Source organism: Triturus cristatus, chromosome 7, assembly GCF_964204655.1.
Source record: "Triturus cristatus chromosome 7, aTriCri1.1, whole genome shotgun sequence".
Classification (NCBI taxonomy): Eukaryota; Metazoa; Chordata; class Amphibia; order Caudata; family Salamandridae; genus Triturus; species Triturus cristatus.
In genome coordinates this window covers 491,329,624-491,357,488 of record NC_140590.1, presented here as the reverse complement: position 1 = coordinate 491,357,488, position 27,865 = coordinate 491,329,624, and the positions used below count along the sequence as shown (strand labels likewise).

The 27,865-nt window shown below is 46.9% G+C and overlaps 1 protein-coding gene across 3 annotated transcripts in view; it reads left to right on the top strand.

Annotated features, from left to right (window-relative positions):
* The window catches only part of NDEL1 (nudE neurodevelopment protein 1 like 1), a 399,246-nt gene that overhangs the window by 222,974 nt on the left and 148,407 nt on the right, over positions 1-27,865 (top strand). For all 3 annotated transcript variants that reach the window (XM_085616844.1, XM_085616846.1, XM_085616845.1), the window contains one exon: positions 3,979-4,152. In XM_085616844.1, the coding sequence (XP_085472970.1) occupies positions 3,979-4,152 (174 nt within the window). The remainder of the gene's footprint in view (positions 1-3,978; positions 4,153-27,865) is intronic.

Genomic DNA, 27,865 nt, shown 5'->3' with positions numbered 1-27,865 from the left:
CAGCCCACGGACCAAGTACAGATTCATTAAGTTTCGATTTGGGCTCCTCTGCTGGCGTCTGCTGCTCGCGCTGGGATTCAGCTACGAGTTCTGTTCTCATGTTGATACTAATCACCACTCGTCACCATTCAGTTTCTATTTCCTCCTGTTAAACTTCAACTTTTCCTCCCCGCATTCACCTCTACTTTGACATATTGTTTGTTAAACGTTCGAAAATATATCGGACGCGACTTCAATCATTTTAACACCCATGTCATGTTCACTTTTTCAGTGTCAGGGGTGTTCAAATGCCCCTTTATTCATTGTTTATTTTTTGTTTAAATCTTAAGTATTCATGTTTGCATATCCTGCAAAGCACGGAATTGGTGACTGAAAATAACTTGCTGATTGGGAAAATTGTCAAAGCCTCAATACAAATATGACATTGGCATGTGACATTAGACATCAAAAGCACCACGCACGGCCAGTGGAGATACTCTGAACATGGCTGTTTTGTACGTACAAATTCAAAATGAACGCGTTAACAGATCCACTGTGTGAGATGGGCTTTTTTCAGTCTGTAGATTTTTAGGCGTGACATAGATGGAGAGAATGTGGCATAACGACATAGGTGTCCTCTTTTTGGACCTGCGGAACCGGGTTTGAATCTCTGCGTCCCTCACACACCCTGTGATTTTAGGCAGATCACTAAATGTCCAGTGCCTGGAAACACAAAACTCCAGTGTTTTCTGTTTCAGTTAGCGCTACATGAAACTGGAAAATAAACCAGAATTTGACTACCTGCACACACGTGTACCTCGTTTGGAGTCTAAAATGATTACTATGATCTGACGTCATGGTTTCAAAAAAACATCAACCTTCCGTTACTTTTCCTCTGCTTATGAGCTAAATTAAAAGATTTTTTTTTTTGCTGTTGCACAGTTAATGGAGCCGCGCACATAATCTACAAATATGAAAAACACGCGTCTGTTTTATGTTTGATGTTATGGTTGTTGTGAAATTCTAACCCGTTAGTTTTCTAGCTGCCTCCCTACATTGTGAATTATTTATTTTACTGCATTTTGAGGCTCCCATGTGAGTGTTTTTGATGTCTGAAAGACTGCACAAAACGCTGCACTTTTAATTTGTAATCTCCCCCTCTTGTTTCTCCTCCAAGCCCCATCCTGTTTCTTCTCCCCCTCTCGGTTTGTTTCCACCCTTCTGACAGAAGGAAAAAAAGCGCTGTGAAGCGGCCCTCGCTGGCCACTTCATAGAGCTATGACGCCACTATCCCCTGTTCACCACCCCACCCGATTGCCAAAGCCAATAGCACGCCATAGGTGAGACCTATTGGTCTTGCCAATGCTTGCAGCTCCTTTTCCATGAAGAAGGCGCTTGGATCCCCGGAACGCATGGGACTGAGTGTACAGCGAGTGTCACGTGATTGACAGAAGAGAGCCCAGTTAAGTCTCTTCAGTGAAAAGGACGTCTTGGTCTTCACTGTTGGACTCAACATTGAAGGTCACATTTAATGTCCCCAGTGACTGCATTAAACTCATATAATTGAGGAGACATTCAGTTTTTACATCTGGATTCTTTTTTGGAGAGTGCGCAGCGAGTCTGTACATCAGATGGACAGACAGCATGAGTGATCTTGGGCAGAGGGCGCTTTTACTGCAGCAACAGGAATACAGAAGTAAATATTCTCAGTGCACATTCACTAGGCTGGAATAAAGGTTGGTTCAGAAGTGACAATTTGGAAACACTGTATTAACAGGTCTCCGGTGTAATCCCCTGTTCCAGAGGCCCTGTGGTGAGCACTTTGCTGGATAACGAATGTTGCAGGAACCCTCTGCTTCCAGCCCTATGTGTAACCCACGTTCATCCCTTGGTGACCGGTGATGTTAGTACATACACGACACAGACAGCCTGTGGAGTGAGCAGCACAAGAGCCCCACAGGCATCCTCTGTACATTCTTAGCTATGGGCCTTGATGCACCGCTGACTATCCTAAGACTCAACCACCCCCCCTGAGAGGGCGCTAGACCCCCCTGTGGTCTCTGGACATTGCAGACACCCGGGCAATCTTCAAAGAGGTTTAGGATGGCAGTTGGCATGAGTGTGAGGCTTCGCTGGCATTATTTACTCCAAGTACTGACACCCGGTGTCAAATCAGCCCTGGAGTTGACCGTGGCGGGTGTGAGGAAAAAGATTAAAGAACAAGCATTTGCAATGCAACAGTTCTCGCATTTACGCGACATTGAGCTATTGCCATTGTAAATGACAATGCCTTTTAGTTATGTTTTGGTTTTTAAAACATAAATACAAGGCATTGAGCTATTGGCATTGTAAATGACAATGCCTTTTATTTATGTTTTAAAAACCAAAACATAACTAAAAGGCATTGTCATTTACAATGGCAATAGCTCAATGTCGCGTAAATGCGAGAACTGTTGCATTGCAAATGCTTGTTTTATTTATTTTCTTTTTATTGAGCATGATATACAATGAATAAAACAAATGTAGACACTAAATAAGACCTTGCGAGAGAAAGAAGATAAACCATTAATGAACGTTTGTAAACAATGCAGATAGTAGACAATTCCCACGTTACTCTATTAAAGTTTAAACGCCTCTGGGTTTCTCGATTTGATTTCAATACGTAACACTGATATAGCTCCTAATAACAGTATTGCTTTATCAGAATTATAGGACTAAATCTAGGACCTACATTGCATCAGTACTAGTAGTGCACAATCAAGCCATTTGTGTTATAAATGATCGACAGCGGCCACCATTGTCCCGGGCTGCTTAGAAAGTGAAAGCGCACGAGGCGCGCTGAATGTTTCAGGAAAGCATATCGGGCCTGTAGTAGGAGAAACTATTTAGAGAAAATAGTGCTTACAGACTTAAAAATACTCACCTTGTAGCAACTGAAGTAAAAGGGCCAGGCCTCATGGGAGGTTACGAATGAAAACAAGGCGGTGCTGCGCAGGAGGGACTAACAAGCCTATTAACGAATCAGAAGCCAGTATTTACGAACGACTGACACAAGCCAATGACTAATATGGGCGGAGAGTGGACGGTGCTTCTGTTCCATTCTACAATATAGTATGGCTTGCAGAGCAGTGCATGCGCTGCCCAGGCTCGACGTAAAAAGAGCTAAATATATTTGGCTGCATCAGTATGGCATCTTTCTATCTTGAAGGTCACTTAGGCGGCAGGTTGAAATTTGTTTTGGCAAGTTAAGTGCGTAGACTCGGTTTTGTCTATGATAAAACTAAGTAGATAAACTGGGACACTGAAGACTTAATTGTTGAGCAGCAGACCATGAATGCGTTTTGTCGGGCATGATGGTCATAGACCTCCTATTTTTGGTTGGTTTCTGGGAGACATGGCCACTTGTATGCTGCTAGCTGGCTTAGTATTTTTTAAATGTTCCCTGCCTCTCTCTCTACTGTCTTTCCTTCATCCCATGTCCTCAGTTACTGGTGATATGTTACCTAAGAACAGAGATTTTTTTTTTTATGTTGGGTCTTACTTGTTAGTTATCAAATAACATTTAGCTTTCATATTTACATTTTTATATGCTTTGAGACATTTCCTTTACCAGTGTTCTCTTTTTGGTGGATGTTTCATAGTTTGCTTCATAATACATTAAAATATAACCTCTAAAGGTTAAATGAAATGGATTACAGCCACTTAGTTTTATTCGAGTAACCTTTTTAACTGCAGCTGGCTTATTTTTAAATTGAAAGAAAACTAATACATTTCTATCCATATATTTTGTAGATGGACACCTAAAATAAAAACATGTCTTGTAAAAGTGTTCGAGGAATATGCCCATAGCAAAAACTATCCAATCTCTTTAACTTGAATGTATATTCCACAAATGGAGGACTTAAACTACAAGTAACTCTCATTAATTGACCTTCCGATGTCCATCCATAAATTCTGTCCACAATATTCACAAGTTACAATATATTCATTTATCCACAGATCTGAGGCAAGAACTCGCGGTACGAGAGAGGCAAACCGACGGAGTAAGAAAGTCTGCTCCTAGTTCTCCAACTCAGGATTGTGACCAGATTGATTCTGCTGTCCAAACCTCCCTCTCCCTACCAGCCACACCGGTTGGGAAATTAGCAGACAATGGCTTCCCTATACCTAAAGGTTTGTGTTAATCTTTTTATTGTGCGTTTTGACCAGTTACATTTTGTGTTCTAATGGTTGGAGATGGATTACAGGATTTTACCGATTTTTGCTCAGACATTGCTTGTCCTTCTTGTAGCAGCATTACACTATAGAACCTAACTCTACACAGATTAGCAATGTAAACTAAGCTAAGCTGCTATAGTAGCCCAGTTGAGCAGTCCCGTTGGAGGCCCGGAATAGAGAGGGAAGGAAAGATTTAGGCTCAGGGATGGAATTGGAGGTCTTTTACCTTGTTAAGTATATCATTTCAGTTCACTGTTTTTACATTGTTCCAACTTTTACTCTGGTGCTATACAGTCTGTGAAGACACACAAAGAAAACTGCAAGAACGCATAGCACGTGCCATTGTGCTCAGCTGACCTAGACTTAGTAGTGCAAGTGAAAACATAAATGAGCTCCATTAAGCAGAATGTTTACAACCTAAAGGTAATTGAGTGCACAGCACAGTTGATATAATTAGTAGATATTGTGAGTGATAAATGTACATTTTATTAACATGAAAGCTGGAGTTATTCTCGCTCACTTAGCAGTCTGAGGCCAGCATGTGAGGGTAGGAAGGTTTTGTGTATTGGCGGGAGGACTTACTTTGAAATTGGTAGAGAACTGATGACCACCCTGTGTTATCTTTGAAAGTAAATGTCTGACCCAAAGGACCCCTTTAGCAAGACATATCTGGTCTGGAGCCCAGCATGGATTATCTAAGGAAACAGGCATGTGCGCATCATTATTTGCTGGGCATATTGAAGGAATATTACAGTTCAAAGCAGTACCAATTATTTTGTTTCCACAAAGCACTAAGAGCTTCCAATGTTTACTTTGTGCGATCAGTTGAGAGTTACACTGGATCTTTTTTTTTTAATAACATTTTATTAAGTTTAGTAGCACATGGTGGTTGGAGTTCAAAGGATACATTACGGATACAATTCGAATTAGATAGTACCAGTTATATTTAAACAACAAGCTAACCTGCAAACATACAGGTCCAATTACTAAAACTTGGCACAGGTTACCACATAATTCACTGAACGTAGTATGTCTAAATGTATGTGTAGTGGCGACAGAGCTCATTTTGAGTATCTAAGGTTCAGAGCCGTAAGGGCCGAATTTAAAGAGGGTCTGATGGTGGTACGGGGGGTGCACGGTCGCTTTTTGACTTATGCAAGCAGTAAAAATATTTAATGTAAAAGGGTAGCCGAAGAGAAAGCAAAGTGAAAGCATGGTTCAATGTGTGATGGAAATCTTCGGTTTGTTTTTCACTGTTTTCATTCATAAGCACACATTTTAAAGGGGCTTGTTGATAGTATTATTTCCTTCATAAGAGTTGTTCTGATGGATACATCTCCCGCAGAGTCATCCCTCCAGGCTTCAGACTAGCTTTTCCACAGTAATATCTCTTCAGCGCCACTAGGTGGTGCTTGCCGATTTAACCTAGACTCTGCTTGCAAACATGACAACACTGGAGTATATTAGCAGCCAACTTGCATGGTGTCATCGGTTCTAGTTTTTCAGCACCTCATCAACTGGTCCAGAGTGCTCTCCCTCTGTGTCTCACTGACAAAATTCATTTGCATTTTGACAGAGGCAAGGTCAAATGTCTCCTCCAAGCATTTCAGGGTTTTCAACCTTGTTGCAGGTGTCCCACAAAAAGGTGTTCTTCCACAGGTGGTGGTCTGGGATCAGAACATGTTGCAGTCTGTGATTCCTATGTCTCAATGCAACCGAAGGCCATGAGAGATCAGGCAGCCAAGTTGTTTTTGAAAAACACCCAAAGTAAGATTCCAAAGCATTCTTCCTTACCATTAGATAAGTCCCCTGTTGGCATAGGAAGGGTAAGTCTTCTTCCTTCGGGAAGCAGTCCCACTCACTGGACACTTCAGAATCTCTTCACCGTTCCCTTATAACAATTTTTCTCATCAGGTAAGACTTGACACTTAAAAAGATGAGACTTGAACTTCTTTCTCCATCGGCCTACTCAGCATAGTTCAAGGCCTTCCAGCGGGCTATGCTGCAAAGTTTCAGATTTGGCTTTCTGTACCCTCTGGTCGCTCTACACAAAGAGCACATTCATGTAGGCTTGTTGAGCCAGGGAGGGGGCGCTCGGGGTGCTTCCCAACATAAGCACTTCTACTGGCTCTGGTACCTAAAAACAAGTCAAACCCTGCCAAGGCACTGTTTCCCATTCAATCTGACCCTTCTTCGTGCAGATGCCTCCAACAGAAACTACTAAGAAAAAGCGATTAAAGCTGTCACTGTCAAGTGTTTGATTGTGTGGCAAGAAAGAAAGTTGAAGTGAACCTCAACAATGGTCTCTTGGCAGAACTAATTCCTGGGCTAAGAAATTCGACCAGATAAGAGATCTGCTCAGACTCTGCTGCCCTTGTAATGCCTAATAAAGTCTTAAGCTGCACAGATGATTATAATTCAGAGACTGAAACGTGTTCCCGACTATAACACTAATCCTGGGTTAGATCTGTAATTAACAAATGTGACTGGCCTAGACACTTCACCTGAAGGCGACATCCCTTACCCGCTGACCATGCTTCGAGGGAAGGTTAATCTTTTTCAACTAATCTACAAAAAGCAACTTATGGCTTGGAATGGACTGTGCCCTCTTAAGAGTCAATGTATAACATTTTGACTGCGATCTTGCAGCTTTCCTCCTAAATGACACAGCACTTTCTTTCATTGTAACAAGGGTTTCCTGGGTGATGTCATGGCTGCATAGGAAAACCCATTTTTTGGCCCAGCACTCTTCAAATAGCTCAGTGTGGTCTTGACTTTTTATCTTCTCACTCTTCCCTTGAAAGTGTGGATTTCAGGCCGCCTCCTTGAAGCTAAACCTGGATGCCTTCTCCACAGAACCTCTTTGGGCAGAAGTATCTTTGTGCTAAGTAGCCTTGCTTTCATCACTTCACATGTAACCTGATTTCTGGGCTGATATGTCCATGCCTTATGGAAGTTGCCAAAACCTAGTGATCAGCTTCCCAGACCACATGAAAAAACTGTTTATGGATCAGGACAAAGATGGTTTGGGTGCATCCAAACAGATCGTGTAACACTGCCTGGATTCTGTGGACACCATGGCTTGATCCATGGGTGTGGCTGTCAGGTTGCCAAGGCATACTTTGATGCCTTCTGCTGGCATTCTGTAGATACCCAAGCCACACTCATGGAATTGTCTTCCAAGGGTGACTTGACTATTCAGAGAGAAAGCCAACTCTTCCCTGGAATGCTTAAAAAAAAAAACCGCAGAGCTACATCTCACTTGCTGAGAGTACCCTTCCCAGCAAGACAGTTCTATGAGCAGTATGAGAACATTACACGCTATTCCAGGGTAGTCCAGTCCTGGTAGAGGCAACCAGCAACCTGTCCATTCCACCTATTGGGAAATGATGACCACAGATCACTGAGTCATTCCTTTGTGCCCCCTTCCTTTGTGCCTTTTCTTCCGGGTCTCCTTCTACTACCCAGACGATGAAAAATTGGTCATTTTGTTGGAGTTTCTGCAAGAAAAGACACACTACTCTGGTCCATTTAATTCTTAGTCCCCAAAAAGGTTGGAGGCCTAAGACCCTTCCTGGATCTCGACCTTCTTAGATTATTCATCTAACAGGACAAGTTCAAGATCCTGTCCCTTAGCCATGTCTTACTGGACTTGAATGCAGAAGATTGCTTGGCATTCCTAGATCTCCAGGACCTCCTTTTTCATCTTGCAGTTCATTCCTCCCACAGATGCTACCTGACGTTCACAGCGGGATCCCAGCAGCATTAGCTCATGGTACTAATCTTCAAACTGACTACCAGTCCATACAAATGTGAAGGCAGATGTGGCTGCTTCACTGTGATGGTAAGGAGTCCATGTATTTCCATACTTGGATGACTGGCCAGTGAAGGTGGAGTCTGAGGCTCTGGTCAAGGGAAAGCTTTCAAAGGAAGAGGACTCTCCTGCACGCATCAAGCTTTACTGTTGATTCCCAAAAGTCGCACCACTCTGTTAGCAGGACTAACATTCGTAAGTCGGTAATGAATGTCCCATAAAAAGACTTTTCCTTCTCAGAGGTTACCAGATATTGACAAATTTTCTGACTACATTCCCTGCTCTGCAGGTATTCCAAGTGTTTGTCCTCATTGCCTTGTGCATCCTGTTTTACACACCAGATAGCATATTAGGGCCCTTCAGTGGTGCCTGAGGTCTCAATGTCTCCTGCATCAGGAGAATCTCATGGCTCAGATGCAGCTCTCCCTCTCTGTTCATCTGGATCTATACTGGAGGATGGACCCCCATCTTCATGTTTTTTGATGGGTCCTTCCAGCCCTCTGAAGTCTCAGCTTAAGTGGTCGAAGATGCCTTCTCGCTGGGCAGGTGTCATCTGATCAACATGATGGAAAGTGTGGGATTTGGTTGATAAATATGGCCCATCTACGCCAGCAGAGAGTTCTATCTATACTTTGGATGTTAGGAGGGTCATTCGGTTTCATTTGGATTGAAGGAAATATTTTAAGTTAATCTGGTCAGGGTTTATTTTTGATTAAATATGTTCCTTTTGTCACTGGTTTTTGTATGCCCAAACAGTCCATCTCTTGTACTGTTTTCTGAAATACCATTACAAGTCAGCCAATCAAAAATTAACAGGCAAACAAAAATTTGCTGTATGAGAGGAAAAGAGACCCTGGATCTGATTTAGCATTTGGCGAATGTGGTGGTATCAGCCGAGATGGCGGATGACATTACCTCTGCCATCTTTATGGTACCTCGCCAACAGAATTTAAAGAAGGCCAGTCCAGCAGTTCTCTGTACAGCGGTGTTACAATGTATTATAGGTTTGGTTGACGGTCGTCCCCCAAACTTTGAATTTTTTTTCTGATACAGATAAAGTGGAAGTTTTTTTTTTTTCTCCGAAAAGCGACCAATACACCCTGGTAGTTTTCTCCCAGTGAGTTTCTTTCCCTGTCCCTCACCACCAGGACAAGCAAGGAATTGAAGCGCTGACACTGGCCACCCTAATTAGGGCTGACGTAATGTTGTTCCTCCAATAGCCCCTATTCTGTTGGGCCATCACAGGAAGTATTCTGTCTCCGGAATACTTAAGGTCCAGACGTCTCTAAATGAGGCAGGCAGACTGAGGGTTTGGCGGGTAGGGTACGTTTGTGTCAGAGTATCCTGTCTGCCAAACACTAAATCAGTCCCTGTGTCTGCTGCATGCTGTTGCCCGGTTTGAAACTTAAAAGCTGGTGCCATTGTGGGGCAAGCTACTTTAAAGAATTTGTTTGGTTTGGTCTAATCGACTGTTGCGTCTGTAAGTTTTTGTCATCTTATGGCCTTAGTCCTACAAATGCATATTCTCTACTTGCTGTTATGATGTTTGATTATCATAACAGATCCTACAATGCAGAAGGAAAGTCACTAGTAATTTTTGTTTTGGATCATAGAAGGTATCGATTAAGTCCAACATTTTCTCCTCGGTAAGCGGTAATACGAACTTCCTTCATGACACACTAAGCTTATGCATTATTGGATTCTCATTGGTAGTTATAAATGTAGACTATTAGAGGTAGTTGTAAACGTAGAATATTTCAGCCAGGGTGTAGGGAACCTTTAACACTTCTTTTCATTCATGTAGCAGATAAAATTTTTCCGAAGGTAGACTTTTCAAAAAAGTCCAGCTATACATGATGCCTCCATAATACTAAGGTAGGTCAGCTTTTACTGAATTTTTCTCTCTGAAATAGCTAATTGAAAACGTAAGACAAGCATTGCAGCTCCCAGCTGAAAAATTGAGCTTATTAGGGAGCTTTAAATACTTGCATTACAGTACAGAAAAATGAAGGAAAGTGTTTCTTATAGTCTAAGAGTGCATTATATCAAAAGTGATGCTCTTATTCTTTTAAGGGTCCAGCAGTTTCCATCTCATAGCATGCACTGTACTGGCAGTTTGCCTCACAGCTTCAGTTATTTTTAGAAGGTTATGTATAAATAATTTTTGTAACATCTTTATTTATATTCCCTGCTATCAAGCATGACAGTAACACAATAATCTAACAGTTAGCTCATGCACATAGGAAAGTTTGATTTCTGGATCAATCAATTACATTTGAAAGCTTTATTTGATAATTAAAGTAATCATAAAAACATATCACGCTTACAAAAGATACAAAACCGCAAGTAACAAATCCATAAAGGAATGATAAATATAAAATGTGTTCAAATGGTAGGTAATTCTCAGACTAAAACAATAGACATTGCTTACAATGGAGATCAAATGTAAGAAAAGTGGCAACACAGGCACTTAACACAGGAGTAGGAAGCATCTTCAAATATAATAATGCCGTAGTATATATCAGGTCACCAGGGCAAATCTAAGTAACAGAATAAAAAACCTTTTGGTATAAATGTGATCAAAACGACAGAAAAATACAAAGTGCGCCAAGGTTTGCAAACATTGCTGATCACAGAGACAGAGAAGAATGGTTTTGGGGTCATACTGGCCCAAGGGATATGAAAGCTGGCACCAAGCCTAAATCTTGTCAGTAGTATCTTGTCCCAGGCATTCCTCAGTTCCGTCCGCTCTCTTTCCTCACCCCCACTCCTGAACTCTGTAGAACTAGATTTAACCTAATATTTGTCACTAATGGATACATTATCAGCCTTGGCAAAAATAGCAGGTGTTCCTAACTTGTTAGATATCCTAGATGTACCTTAGGCAGGGTATGTGATGACACCTATCACATAGGAGACAGTCTATAATGATCGATCTATTCAAGGGGGTCTCTGGATTACACCAAATGGAACACCAGAAAATTAAAGTGGCCAAATTAATGCAATCCTCGACATAGGGTAACCCAAGTTCTTCATGGACCACATACGTTGGTGACCTGGGTAGAACTCCTAGTACATACCTGCATACCCTATTTCCTTCATCCTGCAAACATTTAGCAGGTTTATACCCCCATAACCCAAACCCACAAGTTAAAATGGTTAGTCATTTTATTTTATACATTTCAAAAAGTGTCTCAATAGGCTTTTTCCCAATTTTGGAGGGCAGGCTAAATAAAAAGCCAGTGGAATTGCACACCTTCAACCTTCTCTGGGTCATGCAAGGGGCCCAAGACCCTCTGGATTCAAAAGCAACACTCTGGTTGGAAAATTCATATATTCTTGCAATTGGGGTACCCCCCAGCACAATACATAGAAAAGTCTGATCCTTTGTGCCCCATGCCATGTCAAACATTTTGGCTAAGTTTTTGGCCAGGACTAAGCCATCCATGAAACTAACAAAGGTGTCTAAAAGTAATTGGAGCCCATTGGATGTTCTTGACATTAAAACAGCATGATCCGTGTATAAAAAGGACAGGGACAGGCCGACCATTCACAATCTGGATGTCCCTGCCCTTGCTAACTAGATTAGGGTGCAACCAATTTATATATAATAAAAATAAGATAAGCGCCAAAACCCATCCCTGCTGGACTCTTCATCCCTGGCCAATACTCTTGGTATATTCACCACTGGGCCCAAATCTAATGGTAGCTCTAAGCGAAGGGCATGTAAAAAAGGCACCAGGAAATTTCAACCCCCATGAACTCTAACATGTCCTATCATTTTGATCTGACCACACTGTCATATGTGGATGTGAGGTCCATGGAGGCTAGATAAATGGGGCCACCTTTAGCTATTGTATATTTTCGTATTAATAAATGCAAATTGAGACACTGCACATGCGTGTCCTGCCCGGCTCAAAAGCCATACTGCACGTTAGAGAGAATTTGTTTCAGTTGCCTACGATATACTTCTATAAGGATGACCCTACCAATGACTTTCACAAAGGATTCCAATGGAGAGATTAGCTTGTAACAACTGGCGGATGCACAGTTCCTTTTTTTAGGTTTAAATCTTTTTATTTGCATTTTGTAAACTAAAGCCAGCGATGTGATACATATATATTCTCCAACACAAGTTAAATTTACCATCAATGATATGCTAATAGTTGAGAGAGCCAACAGTGTTACATGTTCAAGTGGCCAAAAAAGAAAACTTATTCTACCCTCCCAACCCTCGTCCACCGACTAAAAGGCTACTACAAGACAGGCCTATTCCTCTTCTTTCAACTGGGCATCTTGGGACTCTTCCCCCATGGGGTGCTAAAAGGCGCAGCAAACTGCGGTATCTTCGGCAGGTGAGCTCCCTAAACTCAGAGCCTAGCAGAGTGAGAAATGGCTGCCAGAGGTCTACAAAAGTGGAACCCTTCCCAACTAGCGTGAGAGTCATCTTTTCCATCCCCAAGACCTGCCAAGAAACGTTGCAGCCAGCCAGTAAACGTGGGAGTGCGAGTGGTCCGCCAGTGGAGCAAGATGTTTTGCGTGGCCGAGCCCAGATTGATCAACATCTGGCGGCCCCGTTGTGATCGGAGCGGGAATGTGAGAGGGTTCGGGAGGCCCAGTAGGACATAACTTGGAAAGCGTGGGAGCTGAGTGTCGAAGTGTTTGTCTATTTCATCAATGACCTGCATCCAATAAGAGTGCAGCTGTTCACAGTCCCACAAAAGATGCACCATTGTGCCTCGTTTTCCACAGCCCCGCTAACAGTCTACTTTGTTGAGGGTCCATCGTGTGTAGGCGGTCGGACCTGTAATACCAGTATGTGGTCACCTTTGTCAAGGTTTCAGTCAGTCCCATGTTGCGTGCTGAGTGACAGGCTCTATAATATACCCCCTCCCATTCTTTGTGACTGAGGGCTCGGCCAAGGTCCCGCTCCCAGCGCGTTCGTCCAGCGTTATAAATGTGTAGGTTTAGCAAGCATCATCTTGTACAAGTCTGAAATGAGCTTTTTATCGGTGTGTGCGTCAGTAGCCATTTTTCGTAGGATGTGAGGAGACGCTGTGCATGCGGTTTTACGAGTGGGTGGAGAGCCCAGTCACAGAGCTGGAGGTAGTGGAATCGTTCAGATTCCGGAATCCCATGAAGTGAATTAACCTGAGGGAAGGTAAGAATCTCGTCAAAGTCAAACAAATGCCCCAGGGATCGACAACTCGTAGTACGCCAACTCGTAAAGGAGGTCTCACCCATCCCAGGTTGAAAATCAGGATTATCAAAGAGCAGGGTGAGGGGAGATGGGAAGGTAGTCAAATTGCATTTCTGACAGGTCTGGTCTCAGGCCTCCAGAATCGTTCTGGTAATGTGAGAGGCATAAAGATTGGCAAGCCTGTGGGCCTTACGCAGGAAGGGGATCCTCTGTAGTGTTGTGGCCGCTACTGCTTGGTCTTGGAACGGCCCATGTTTCTCATATTCGGACCTGCTCCATTCGACCAAATGTCGAATCTGCTCCCCCTGGAAATAGAGCTGGAGTTCCGGAACCCCCAGGCCAGCCTCCTGGGGTGGGGTAGGGGGAGGGGGGGTAAGCATCGTAATAGCTCCCTTCATGCGGGAATGGCGGCCCCGCCAGATGAACTGCGAGAGCTCCGAATCGACCTGCTTGATCCACCCCTTGGGTGGTCGTAGGGGTAAGGTCTGAAAGATGTACAGTATTTGGGGGAGAATCTTAATTTTTTGGCAGCCACTCTCCTCAGCCAGGAGATCGGGGAAATATTTCCACTGCCGTAACTCCGCCCGGATCTGCGTCTGCAGCATAGCGTAGTTAGTGGTGACCACCTCTGGCTCATTGGAGGGGGGGCGCGGAACGTAAGTGCGCCAGGGTAGAGGGCGATATCGAAAGGTTGAGGGCGACCGATTTTTCCCACATTAACTTTAAAGGCCCACACCCGTTCTAAGCATTCTATTTCTGCCATAAAAGCACCCTAGGCCAGGGCGGGATCGGATAGAGATACCAGGATGTCATCGGTGTAAAGGCTAATGGTGTGGGTATTGCCCCCAAACTTAATCCTGGTGATAAGGGGGTTGTGCCAAACACTTTGGGCGAAAGGTTTCATATATAGCGCAAAGAGCAGGGGAGAAAGAGGGCACCCCAGTCTTGTGCCCCTGGTAATAGGAAGGCGGCCCGAGATGTGTCCGTTAACTCAGACAGAGGCCGTGGGGCGCCGGTAACAGTTGAAAATTAGAGTTCAAAACTCCCTTCCCCCCCCCCCCCCCCCCCCCCCTCCAATCCCCGTATGGATGAGTACGGGCTCCAGGAATGGCCTATCAAAGGCCTTATCCGCGTCGATGGTAAGGAGCATGTATTCCCCGGAAACCAGGGAGGTCTTCTCGATCAGGTGGAGTACCCGTTTAGTATTGTCTCTCCTCTGTCGTTTGGGGATAAACTCCCATGTGATCAAGGGGTCAATGATTCCTGGCATGTAGGGCGCCAATCGGGAAGCTAAGATCCCTGTGAAGAGTTTGAGGTCTATGTTGAGGAGGGATATAGGGCGATAGGCCCCGCAGCTGTTCTTGTCCTTCCCGGCCTTCAGGATGACCACAATGGCTGCTTCCAGCATGTCCTCTGGGATTGCATCAGTAAGCGGGAAGGAATTAAAGAGGTGAGTTAGAAGGGGTGCTATTGTTGGACAAAAGGTCTTATAAAAGGCGGCTGTGTAGCCGACGGGTCTGGGAGATTTAGCCTGTTTAAGGCGAGAGATCGCCGCTATGACCTCCTGCACTCATATCTCTCTCTCCAAGTGGTCGGCCTGTGCCTGCGTGAAGGATGGGAGTTGCACCACCACTATGTACGCTTCGCCGAGTTAGCTATCCAATGCTTGCGCCGCGTACAGTTGAGCATAAAAGTCACGGAAGGTGTTTGCGATGTCCGTGTCTTCTGTCACCGTTCGTCCTGTGTCGACGCGTAGTGCTGGAACCCCCTGTCGCTGTCTGGTCTCGCACAGTTTGTGAGCAAGAAAACTGCCACACCGATTCTCTCCCCCCCCCCCCCCAATCCCTCCACGTAAAAGGCCTGGCGCAGGCGGAGAGCTGCGTATTCTGGCTTGTTATTCTCAATAGCCGCCAGCTGGGCCATTACTGCGTGCAATTGCCTCCAGATCCTAGGCGCCCCGGTGCGTTGGTGTATCTGTTCCACCTCCCTAGTTCGCTGTGTAAGATCTTCTCTCTTGCGGATGCGGTCGGCGTTGTCTGCCGTCGCAATAGCGATGATTTCCCCCCTTAACACTACCTTAAGCGCTGCCCATTGTGTGGAAAGTGGAGTATCGTGATTGTCGTTTAACATCAGAAAATCGTCCATCGCATGCTGTCCTTGTTTGACCACATCTGCGCGGTGGAGGAGGATGCCGTGAAAGCGCCATTGGCGAGCCGATTGCTGCAGTGGGGGGGCGGGGAGGGAGAGTGTAAGTGTACCTGCATCCGGGGTGTGATCAGAGAGAGAGGCAATCAAGATCTTTGACCCCAACATCAGGGTCCGAAGAGCCAAGTAGATAGTCAAGGCGATGATATGTCTTGTGCACACTCAAGTAAAAAGAGTATTCATGGCTATTTGGGTGGGAAGAACGCCACAGGTCCACTATCCCCAATTCCCTCAATCTATCCAGGCCCATCAGAGAGAGCACGCCCGACAGGCCCGAGCTCGGCACAGATCTGTCCATTGAGTTGTCAAATACCAGGTTTAAGCCCCCTCCCCCCAAAACAGGATTATACGCTCTACTGTTGCTGTAGCGTCGGTCAGGGCTTTGTGCAGAAACTTTTCTTGCCCCTCGCCAGGGGCATAGGTGGACCCTATAATGAACGTCATTCCCCTGATAGTAAATTGATATGTGAGGTCTCCCCCCTAATCTCGGCCTCCCTCTGAAGAACCTTTCCCTGGAAGGAACGGGAAACCAAAATGGCCACAACTGCTGTTTTGGTAGCGCTAGAAGAAAAGAACTGAGTGGGGAATAAGCGAGATTTTAGGCGGTAGCAGTCCTGGGCCAGTAGGTGCGTCTCCTGGAGGAGGCAGATATCCGCTTTCAAGTGTTCTAGGTAGGAAAGGACTGCCCTCCGCTTGACAGGGTTGTTAAGCCCCCGCACATTTAGGGTAATAATACGAAATGTAGTGGGGGCCATCTAGGGAGTGAGAGACCAAAAACACATCTGAGTAACAGGGCCTGTCTAGTAGAGATATCTAGTCAGCAAAGGTAGCCTGTCAAAGCGGATATTAAACAGTGGACGAGGACCCCCAAAATAAGTAAAAAAGAAAAACCCAAAAAAGACCAGAACCACAATTTTGTGAATATATACAAAGTCCGATCTGTCCCATGTGGATGACAGAAGGCAAACTCCCCGCCAAAGGGGAAAGGAAAAGCAACAAGCAACCAACATCTGGGACATGATAGTCAGTCATCCTTAGAGGAACAGGAAAGATCCGTCAAGGAGTCCATAGAGTGGCCAAGATTACACCCCCTCCTTCTCCCGCCTCAGCATAATAAAGAACAGACAGCCCCTTCTTAAGTCATGAGGAGTGAGTTTTTGCCAGTTACCTTGGGAGGGACAGGGCGGTCGTGCGGAGCAGAGGCATCGGCAAGCCTGTGCGGGGCAGCCGCCTTGGAATATAGGCCGCCGACGGGACGCCTCTCCCGGTCTCTGGGCTGCAGTGCTGGAAACGAAGGGCCGGGTGGCAGGTAACTCGCAGCCCCAACAGCGGTCCCCCGCCGAGCAACTACCAGGCGGCCACGTGGAGCAAAGGGGCCGGAACACCAGTGCGGCTTGGCCACTGCAGGAGTGTAGGCGGCACCGCTGCTGCGAGGACTAACTATGGGCGCCAATCTTAATCTTCTGCGGTGTTCAGGACAGCTAAATTTCACCCTCCGGTGGCCCCCGGTGTAGCGTCGTGGGTGGAGGTTGTCGACGTCGATACTCCGTAAGGCTATGGGCCAGTGCTGTAGTACGGCGGTCGGCAGAGAGGCATCAAAGTACGTCCTACCTCGCCACCATCTTGGCTCTGTGCGATTTCTGTGGGGTCCGGCCGTATAGGGCGTCTCTGCCGCTGCCAACTCGATGGCGAAACACCTGCGACGGGGCTCGGGCCATGGTTTTCCCCCTTCCGGAATATCCCTCCAAGAAGTTTGCAGGCCTCTGACAGGGAGCGAAGCTGAAACGGTTTCCCGTTCAGGTGAAAAATCAGTCGAACAGGTGCCCCCAGGAATAAGAAATGTTTTGTTGGCGGAGATGGGACGTCATGGGGCGGATAAGCCTGCGTTTCTGCAAAGTGATCGCCGCAAGGTCCTGGTAAAGGGTACGGCTTTGGTCCTGGTAGATAATTGGGTGCATGGCTCTGGCCTGGCGGAGGATCTCCTTTTTTGTGCAAAAGTCCTGAATGCAGGCCAGGATGTCAGCCGGAGCCGCCCTGTCCGCCCTAGAAGGCCCCACCCGATGGGCTCTGTCGATCTTTATGTCAAAATCAGGAGGGTTCCCCAGAACGTGGTTGAACAGCCCCCTCAGGCAAAAATGTCTCCCGCTTCCGCATTTGTAGAAACTCCCCGAATCCTAATGTGTCCCCGGGAGCGATTTTCAAGATCTTCGAGATATGCTTGGAGGTCTTCCTGCTGCTCATGGATGCGGATAACCTCTTGCTGGAGCGTGGAGAGTTCCGTGTCCCTTTCGTCCCCTTTATCTTCAAGTGCTGCAACTCGTTCCCCAATGTTAACCATGTCCTTGCGGATGTCCTTTATCTCAGAGGTGATATCGCGTTTCACCTTCTGGATGTCCTCCCGGAGCATCGTAAAAAGGGACTCAAGGAAGACGCGTTTCACTGGCTCCTCTCGTTCGTCTCTTGGTGTTAAGGTGGATGCAACTTCCTGTGACGAGTGAGCCATCCTGGGGGGGCCCTGCGAGGTGCAAGAGAAGGTCTTTCACTGTAAGGTCGGGCTTGGAGTCTTTCTGGTTTCTGTCCTTAGTGCGGGTGGAGGTCATATCCCAGGCATGTACTGCGGGGGGTGGGTGGAGGGGGGGTCGAACAAAACTGACCTGCCCGTGGGCGGGCTAGGGTGCAGCATCGGAGTGTCTTAGTGCCAGTCACACTTCGCCACTCAAGAATGATGTATTCCAAGTATTGGGACCCCTCGCCGTTCGTTCCCCCGTCCGGGCTCACCCCAGGCCAACAGCAGCACACTTCGGGGAATCCTAGCAATGGCGGTGGACGGCAGCAACTGCCTCCCTCAGCCTTCCCAGACAGGGTCCGTGATCTCGCAGGCCCCGCACAACACAGGCCGTGAGCATGGGCCTACATCGCTTCCCCCCGCACCCAGGGGCCACTGGTTACAGCAGGTCACAGTGCAGGCCAGGTCAAGTGTGGCCGACTAAACGGCAAGCCGGAGGTGCCACGCCTTCAGGTGCCATGCAACAGGGTCGCGCAGGGGGTCCCAAGCTCCAGGGTTCCCAGCTGAACCCGCTCCAGATCCACCGGCCTTGCGTGGCCTCACCTCGCGTTGTCACCCCAAGTATCGCCCGGGCGCCGGGTCCTAAGTCACGGCTTCCTCACCTCCAGGGACATCCATGGCGTTGCTGCAGTTTTTGCCGCCTTTCGCTGGGCCTCTGCTGTCACACAGCAGGCTCCGCCGAGCCAAGACCGGGTGGCTGGGAGCCCGCTGTCACAAGAGCGCACCCCTGCGGGGCAGGCACAGGGCGGTCGTGCGGAGCAGAGGAATCGGCAAGCCGGTGCGGTGCAGCTGCCTTGGAATGTAGTCCGCCGACGGGACGCCTCTTCTGGTCTCTGGGCCAACCGGCCGCAGTGCTGGAAACAAAGGGCAGGTAACTCGCAGCCCCAACAGCGGTCCCCCGCCGAGCAACTACCAGGTGGCCACGTGGAACAAAGAGGTCGGTACACCAGTGCGGCGTGGCCGCTGCAGGAGTGTAGGCGGCACCGCTGCTGCGAGGGCACCAACTATGGGCGCCAAACTTAATCTTCTGCGGTGTTCAGGACGGCTATATTTCACCCTCCGGTGGGCCCCGGTGTAGCGTCGTGGGTGGAGGTTGTCGACGTCTATACCCGTACGGCTACGGGCCAGTGCTGTAGTACGGCGGTCGGCAGAGAGGCAGCAAAGTACGTCCTACCTCGCCGCCATCTTGGCCATGCCCCAAGTTCCCTTTTTTTAAAGACTGGGACGATGATGGCTGGGCTACAAGGCACAGGCTGGCCACTCTTGCCAGCTAAATAGGTCAGCCTTCAACTTGTATAAATCCAGCGGCACCCAGTTCAGGCCCTTGAGCTTTTATACGCACAGCTTTCACTAATGGCTTCAGCCACTTCTTCCACTGGGAATTCGATACCAAGGGCAAAGGTAAACACAGGTTCCGAAACATCAGTGACTAGATCAGACAAGTGGTAAATGTTTTGAAGTGGGCCACCCATACATCTGCACTAATGTTTGGACACCCCAAATTAAGCATTACATAGTTTTTCATGCACGGTGTACCTAAACAAGCCAGTATTTCTAGTCCTACAAGTGAAGATGTAAGTGGTCCATGCTCCAACTTCCTTCTACTGATAGCTTGCATGTATATTCTTTTACACATTGCAACTATCTCAATATCCCTTGGTATAGCCCTCAAGGCCCTATGCAAACATGTATAGGCCTCCCTACATGCCTTGTGAAACAAGGAATGGTCGGCCGTAATAATGCATATTTTGGACTTCAAAAAATAGGATCTAGTGCCACAAAGTTGTCCACATTACAGGTGGAGGCTGGTTAAGACAGTTATACAACAAATCCAGGTGGTTGGCACAAATTGTGCACTGGAGATCAAACAAATTTCCAGTCCTCCATACTAGCTTTAGACCATCATCCCTTGGGAGGACATTCATACCCCCTACAGCAAAATCCTGAGAGCAAGTCTCCGGACATTGCAGGGAATGGATTGTGATCACTATAGATGCTAGAGTGTACAAACCCATCCACAATACAGTTGAGAAGGCTCCTGATAGAAAAATTGTAATCCATTATGGATGTATGTATTCCTTCATCTAAAGTAGCAAAGCATTGTGGTATTGTGAGTTGGCGTCCGGTTTCACCTTCCTCGAGTCCCTCTGGAGGCATTAAAAGTTAAAATAACTGGTCAGTAAGGGATTTCAACAGACACCAGGATGGGTAAGGCGCAAACAGGATCCACAATAATAACATATTGACAGGAGAATTTCTTCTAAATTCTGAAATAAGGTTGTCAGCAGTGGTGCTTGGTCTCTTGCCTGATGTACAAATAATCATCTCTTCAAAGTGGCCCTGCAGATGTTGCCTCAACATGGCATTCGCTGCTTTCCTACTACTGAGTGCATATGGAAATTAATGTATTTCCTTTGCTATGGCCAATGATTGTCAAGGAGACTCTGCAGGACACTGGCCACGAGCTGATACCTCCATTCCTTTTGCCTGATCAAACCCTCCGCTCCTTCTTTTTTCCAAAATTGAACAAGAGAAACTTCCTGGTTTTCCCTGGCGGACATACACCCAGAGACTGCACTTGCTTTACCTGAGAACTCTTCTCCGTGGCTGCTGCTGCTTAATTTTCATACCAAATCAAACAAAAACAAGAGTGACCCATATGTCCTTGCGAACTGGGTATAGATGAACAGCCAAAATACAATTGTTCACAAGGAACCCATTCAATCAAAAAATTACAATTTTAGCAAGGAGTAAGTTTCTTTCGTGATTTAAGCAAAATGAGCATGCGATAGTCAGTAGGTATACTATTTGTTAAAAATAAGTAATATCATGTCTTTGATTCTAGGGGACATAAATGACTCCGGAGAAACCAGCCCACAAACAGCACTTCTGCTACACCCACTTCAGCTGAAGTGAGCGTATTTTATTTGAGATAAAATCTGGCAAAATCAGAATAGAAAACTGTACTTCTACTGTGCATTCACACTATACACAAATTCATATTAGAACGTGACTTATGTGACCCCAGTGAAGTGACCATAAGAAAAGTAGCTGCAGTGACAATAATAAAACAGGCAATTGGTTATTGGAGTGAAAGGGATGTCCTAGTATTCCGGGACTCTCCCTTTCGTCGTTGTCAAAGTCGTTTTGACCCTCTTGTTGTACGGGGTCTCTTCAGGATGGGGATTCTGGGGACCTAGGCACTAAAAATCTGCCGGAGGTAATTTGATTAAATCGTCTTTTAGTGGTTCGGTAAAGGATCCCAGTTATAGCCGCAGTGGCTAAAGTAATTTCCTAAGAGATTAGATTAGCTGGAAGCGTATATTCATTCAGTTGTCTAAACGCAGTGTGAAAAGGAATCCATTCTATGTTGATGTGGGAGGACCAGGGTAACATTCCGTAGCTAGAGCAAAAATACCTAGTAGAAGACCAAGATGATACTGTAATTAGTGTCAGGAATGACAATTGTAAAAGGTTAAACAAATTAACCCACATTGGGAAGTGGTCGATGCAGTTTTTTAAGTTCTGCGGGCGGAGGTCCATCTACAATCCGGAGCATTGTCTTAAATCTACCTTTCTCTAAAATGTCCTCCTTTTGCTCCTGTGCTGATGTAGAAATACAACACATGAAGAATGAGTTTGAGATCATTAAAACAGTCCGCTTGGAGAAAATATCACAAACAGTACAGCCCTATGACAACCCTTATTAACAGAGTTCAGATCACTCAGTGGCCATGGTTGTACCAGCAACAAAAGCAGCTATATCAACCCAATGAATCAGTTGAAAGTAGAGAGACAAATAAGCTTCTGGCGTAGTAGGAAACTGCAACGGTGTTTCCGCCGTTGTGACATCCACGTCACCTACATAGGTGCCACCTCAGCCTCACCGACGTTGGTTCTTTTCTTTCCATGCCAGCCAGCGCATATTCGTGAAGAGAGCTGCCCTCTTTTTTTTGACCTGCTTATTTAAACATTTTGTCAGATTTTTTTTTTTTTTTTTTTTTTTTTTTTGGTGTGTAGGTTTTTCCAACATGTCAAAGAAAACGTCTGTATTCAAATTGTGTGGCGCCTGCCATCGTGCCATGTCGGTGACTGATCCACAATTGATTTGCCTTTGGTGTCTAGAGTGTGACCATGACTCTAAGTAGTGCACTGACTTCTGGGCCATGGCTCTGAAAGCTCTAAGGGAGCGGTCCCTAAAGCTGCTTGCGGCCCTGCGCTCGGCACTGTGTTGTTCGCCCCGGAGGTCTCGTTGTTTGTACCTGTTGAGAGGAGGGTTTGGGCACCGCTCCGGGAGTGCTAAGACCTTGTCCTCCCACTTAGTCATTGGTCAGGTAAGAGACATAAACAGAAGTTGTCAAATCGTGTTTCGACTTCTCCCAGTCTGTCGGCTAACGTGATGGAGGAGTCTCGGTGCTCTAGGCCGTGTTCTGTGGAACCTGCCCCTGGGTCTGCTCCGCGCTTCCCCGCATTCCCGGGAGCGACCCCAGCCCAGCTCAGAGAGTTCCATGATGCCATGTGCCTCATATTTGGCCCGCCTGGCACTTCTTCGGACACTGGAGGCTTAGAGGGGGCTCCATCTGATTCCGTGCTGGTGTCCCCTGTGCCGATGCCCCCCGATAGATCCATGGTGAATCGGGCCCGATGCCGGTCGCGCCTCTACAACCTTTTCAGGCACCCACCCCCTCGCGAGACTCCTGGCTCCAGCCCAGTTCTTATCCTTGACTACTGAGAGCTGCACAGACGCCAATAGCACCCTTGGGTCCTAGGTTGGTTCCTCAAACTTATTTTGAAGGGCTATGAATGGAGGAAGATTTGGAGGGGACGCTGGACCATTCACAAGACCAGGCTGAACCTGAACAGGACTGGTGTGAGGAATTGGGTGGGGCAAGTGGACTGGATACCTCTCCAGATTCTGGCCTGCTTTCTCCCCCTGCTGTGGCTACGGAGGAGGGAGCTTCATATGCTAGGGTGATGAGAAGGGCAGCTAACGTCCTGGACCTTCAGCTCTCTTTGGTGGAAGCCAAGACTAACATCTTGACTGAGGTCGTGCAGCCGGGTATCTCTTCCTTGAAACCCTTCCTGCCATTCAATGAGGCATTGACCGATGTCCTTCTGGGAACCTGGTCAAAGCCCAGTACAGGGGTCCTGTGAATAGGACATTCGAACGCTGCACTGCACCCAGCCACCCAAATGTCCTCCCAAACGCCCTACCCACAAGAGCTTGGTGGTCCAAGCCTCTATCTGTCAAGGCGTGTTCCCTTACGCACCTCGGACAGGGAATCCAAGAGGCTATATAGCTGGGGCAAGAAATGTTTTTCATCTGCCAGCTTTGCATCGCTGAGAACTTGTGGCTTTTCTGTGGATGTCCAGGCTTTCTTCATGGACATGCCCTTTGATGGCACCTGTTTTTTCGGAGACAAAGCAGACATGGCCCTGGAGCGCTTTTAAGGGCTCATGGGCTAAAGCCAAGTCCTTGGCCTCTCAGTGGCCACACATCCTCTGTCTGCTGTTTGTCTTTCATGGCTATGGATGGGGCTTTCAGCCACGCCAGCCATACCCCAGACACAAAGTTGCGCAAGTTTGGCAACCTCAGCTCGGCTGTGAGCATGACTCCATCTGACCCCATGGGTCTGGCGGCTGGAGGTTGGGGTCAGTCCACCGACACATCAGCCTCTAAACCCTCCTAGTCCCATCCTTCAAGATCATGGGTCGCCAGTTGGTGGGGGGATCAGCATCACCTCCATCGCTGGCAAAACATCACCTCGGTCAGGTGGGTTCTTCAGATAGTCCTTCCCCTTCGATACTACCCCTCTCTTCAGGCCTTCTACTTACGACCTGCTGACGGATGATCACCTAACTTTGCTTCAGTAGGAAGTCATGACTCTCTTGGTCAAGGGAGCCATAGAGAGGGTTACGGTACCAGAAGCAGGTTGTGGTTGTTATTTCCACTACTTTCTGGTCTCAAAAAGGAAATGGGCCTGCACCTTATCCTAGATCTGTGAGCCCTCAACTACTTCTTCAAAAAGGAAACGTTCAAGATTTTCTCAAGATCTGGTCTTCCCTGGACCCAGGAGACTGGATGGTAGCAGTGGACTTGCATATTTTCACAAAAATGGATGGTCGGTGCTACTAGTGGGTTTTAATGTCCCTTAGAATTCAAATGTGAATGTGCGTGAAAAAATGAAATGTGTCCACATGTTTCGCGCCCCTATTTATCTCGGACAGAGATCCCTGGCGCTTCTTTAGGACCAGAAAAATTTGCATATAGTGAAAGTTGAGTATCAAACCCCCAGAATGGTGGGGTGGAAAGAGGTCTCCCGCTAGTAGGGTGGTACTGGCTATTGGATCCTAGCTTTGGTTATCTAACCTATTCGGTTTAGGGAATATTCCCCATGGGTCAGGGTGCACACAATCATAGGTTTGTCGGTTGCTTTATGTGGCCCTACCTACCCTTCTTTCCGTCTGCCCGAATGCATTCACCCTGACCCATGGGGGGCATATTCCCTAAACAGAATAGGTTTGGCCCATTGAAACATGTTGACCAATTTAATGTTTTCACTCACATTCACATTTGACTACTAAGGGACATTACAACCCACTAGTAGCACCAAGTATCCGTTTTTTATTATTTGACAGAGGTATCCACCCATTAAAATGGCATAGTACGATATCTCCTAGTTGGTTTTATACTCTTATCACTTCCTTAAGATCACTCTCTCTCACACGTATCGTATGACGAGAATATCAAAAGATCTCCGCTAAAGTGACCCTTTGGGGGACCTCGTAGGGCATTGCAGCACCGGCCCGACAAGGAGCATCCGCCCAATGATGAAGCATGACCTCCCTTGGGATGTGTGAGGGCAACAAGTAATAGTCTTGTTGACTATCTTATCTACATCCTAGATCCTCTTCTTTCTCTAGATCTTCACTAGGAATAGTGCCCCTCCTATTTAGAGAATATGATAACCTATGTTTCAGCCTCGATACTGGATTTAGGTGAGAATGACTCTGAGGCTGCTCTGCCTCATAGCCACCTGCATTTAACACATGCCAGATGGCATATACGGGTTCTGCAGTGAGGCCTGAAGTTCCAGTGGACACAGCATCAGTGGGAATCTCTCTGGCATTGTCCAGATCTCGGAGGTAACTGTTTAGGACCTGCAGCGTAGGCTTATCAACCTTGATTGAGTCAGTAGCCGACTTCTCTCCCTTCCCCAACCAGATCACACAGTAGTGACAGATGCGTCACTCCTGGTATTGAGTGGCCATCTGGGAGTGGTGAAGATCAGAGGACTCCGGTCTCTGGCGGAATCCAGGCTCCACATCAACTTGCTGGAGCTCTGTGCGATTTGTTTGGTTTTGAAAACCTTTTTTTCTTCTTTCAAGGGACAGTTGGTTCAAGTGTTCATGAACAACACTACTACCATGTGGTACTGCAACAAACAGGGCAGGGTGGGGGTTGTGGACCCTTTGTCAAGAGGCCCTGCATCCCTGGACATCGCTGGAACAGCGGGGCATATCCCGGGTGGTTCCACACCTCACAGGTTCCCTGAACGCCAGGGTGGGAGAACTTAACCGTCAATGCCTTGCAGTTTATGAATGGCATCTCCATCCGGAGATGGCGCAAGGTCTCTTTCAGTATTGGGGAAAGCAGTGGTTAGATCTGTTCGCCTCTGCTGAAAACGCGCAATGTCAGTGCTTTTGCACATTGGAGTTTCCAAGGCGGCTCTCACTCGGTGATGATTTTAGTCTCAAGTGGAGCTCAGGCCCCCTATACACCTTTCTTCCCAAACCACTCCTGCCCAGAGTGCTCAAGAAGATCGGGAGCGATCGGCCCGGTGTCATTCTTGTGGCCCCAGACTGGGCATGGAGAATCTGGTATCCCAAGCTTCTCCAATTGAGCATCGATCCTCAGCAGCAGGGAAGAATTCTTTACCCAAACCTGTCGACTCTATGCCTTCTTGCATGGAGATTGAGCAGTGACCGTTGATATCATTCGACCATCCTCCCGACGTCTGTAATGTTATTTGGCAGCCAGACGTCCGTCTACCAAGACCGCATACTCCTGCCGGTGAAACAAATTTGTAAAATATTGTACAGAAGATCTATTGATCCTCTTTCTGATCACCTCTCTCAAGTTCTACTTTTTATTTTGACCAGTGCCCTTCAGGACTCTGCTCTGGGCACTCTCAAAAGGTACCTTTTGGCCCTGTCTGCTTTCTTGAGGTTACCAGACCAACCCTCTTTATTTAAATCCCCTATTTAGACTAGACTTCTAAAGGGGCCTGTACATATGTTTCCACCTGCCCCTTTCATCTTGCCTCAGGGGGACCTGAATTTGGTTCTCCCATATAAAAATTATTGTAAAGGTAGTGAGTAGATCTCTCTAGGTATCTGGAGGAGTTCCATCTCCTGGATAAGAGCCAGTTTGGCTTTAGACCAGGTCACGGAACGGAGACAGCTCTGGTTACGGTGTTGGATAACCTTCGGATGCGGGCTGACAGAGGCCTTTCGTCAGTACTGGTCCTCTTAGACATGTCAGCCGCATTCGATACGGTTAACCACCGAATTTTGTTGAATAGGCTGGAGCATTTGGGAGTGAAGGGATGTGCCTTGAGATGGATACAATCCTATCTCACAGGGAGACAACAGGTGGTTTCTCAGCCCCCTTTTACCTCCAGCAGGACCTTGGTGGAACATGGGGTCCCTCAGGGATCGGCCATCAGCCCCATCCTTTTCAACATTTATTTGCAGCCATTAATTCCTATTATCAAAGCGTACGGGATCGATCTTATTAACTACGCGGACAATACCCAACTAGTGTTCTCACTGGAGGGAAAGGGCGCTTTGACTATGGATGACTTCCAGAATTGTATGTGTCAGACCTCGGACTGGCTCAGGGCTAACTCACTGCAATTCAACGGAGGCAAGACTGAGGTGATCTACTGCCCCCCAGCAGGAGTAAGAGATTTGCCTTTTGATCTTAGAATGGCCCCAGAAGTGGAACCCATTGTCCCAGCGACAACGGTGCGGAATCTGGGGGTCATGTTTGACAATGACCTTCAAATGGCTTCTCAAGCTAAAAAAACAGTGGGGGTGTGCTTTGCTCTTATGAAAGCCCTACGACAGATCCTACCTCTCTTGCCTGTGGAGAAAAGACCTTTGGTGGTCCGTAGTATCATCCTGAGTAGGCTGGACTACTGCAATTCTCTGTATTTAGGAGCTCCTCTCTACATCTACCAGAGTCTGCAGAGGGTCCAGTCTATGGCAGCCAAACTGGCGCTGAATAGGAAACGTGGTTCCTCAACCACGTTGGCGCTTCAAGTGCTTCACTGGCTCCCTATGAGGGTAAGGGTTAAATTTAAATCCCTGTGCATTGTCTACAGAGCGGCACACGGTCTTGGCCCTATCTCTCTACAAGAGAAAATATCCTGGTACAAACCTCAAAGGACTCTCCGTTCATCGAATGCCTTCTTGCTAAACACTGGTAGGGTCAAGAAGGGTAGGATGGGAGGTAGGGCCTTTAGTACAGTGGCCCCGCGACATTGGAATGAACTTCCTCTGAATATTAGACAGGCTAACTCCTTGATGGATTTCAGGCGAAGTTTGAAGACTTGGCTCTTTCCTAGGGAGGGGCACATGGCCTCCTAATTCTCCATCCTCTGATCGGCATCTACTTTCTATCTCTCCTCTTTTCTTTCGTCTCTGATGTTACACAGTTTGTTGGTTCAGAAGTTTCTCTCCATCACAGTCCGAGCGCCAAGATACCCGTTGGGTGATAGCTGCGCGATATAAGCATAAAATACAAATACAAAATACAAATACATTTCTCGTGTGATCTGTTCGAACCTCAGCACAACTGCCCCCTTCGGCTATTTAC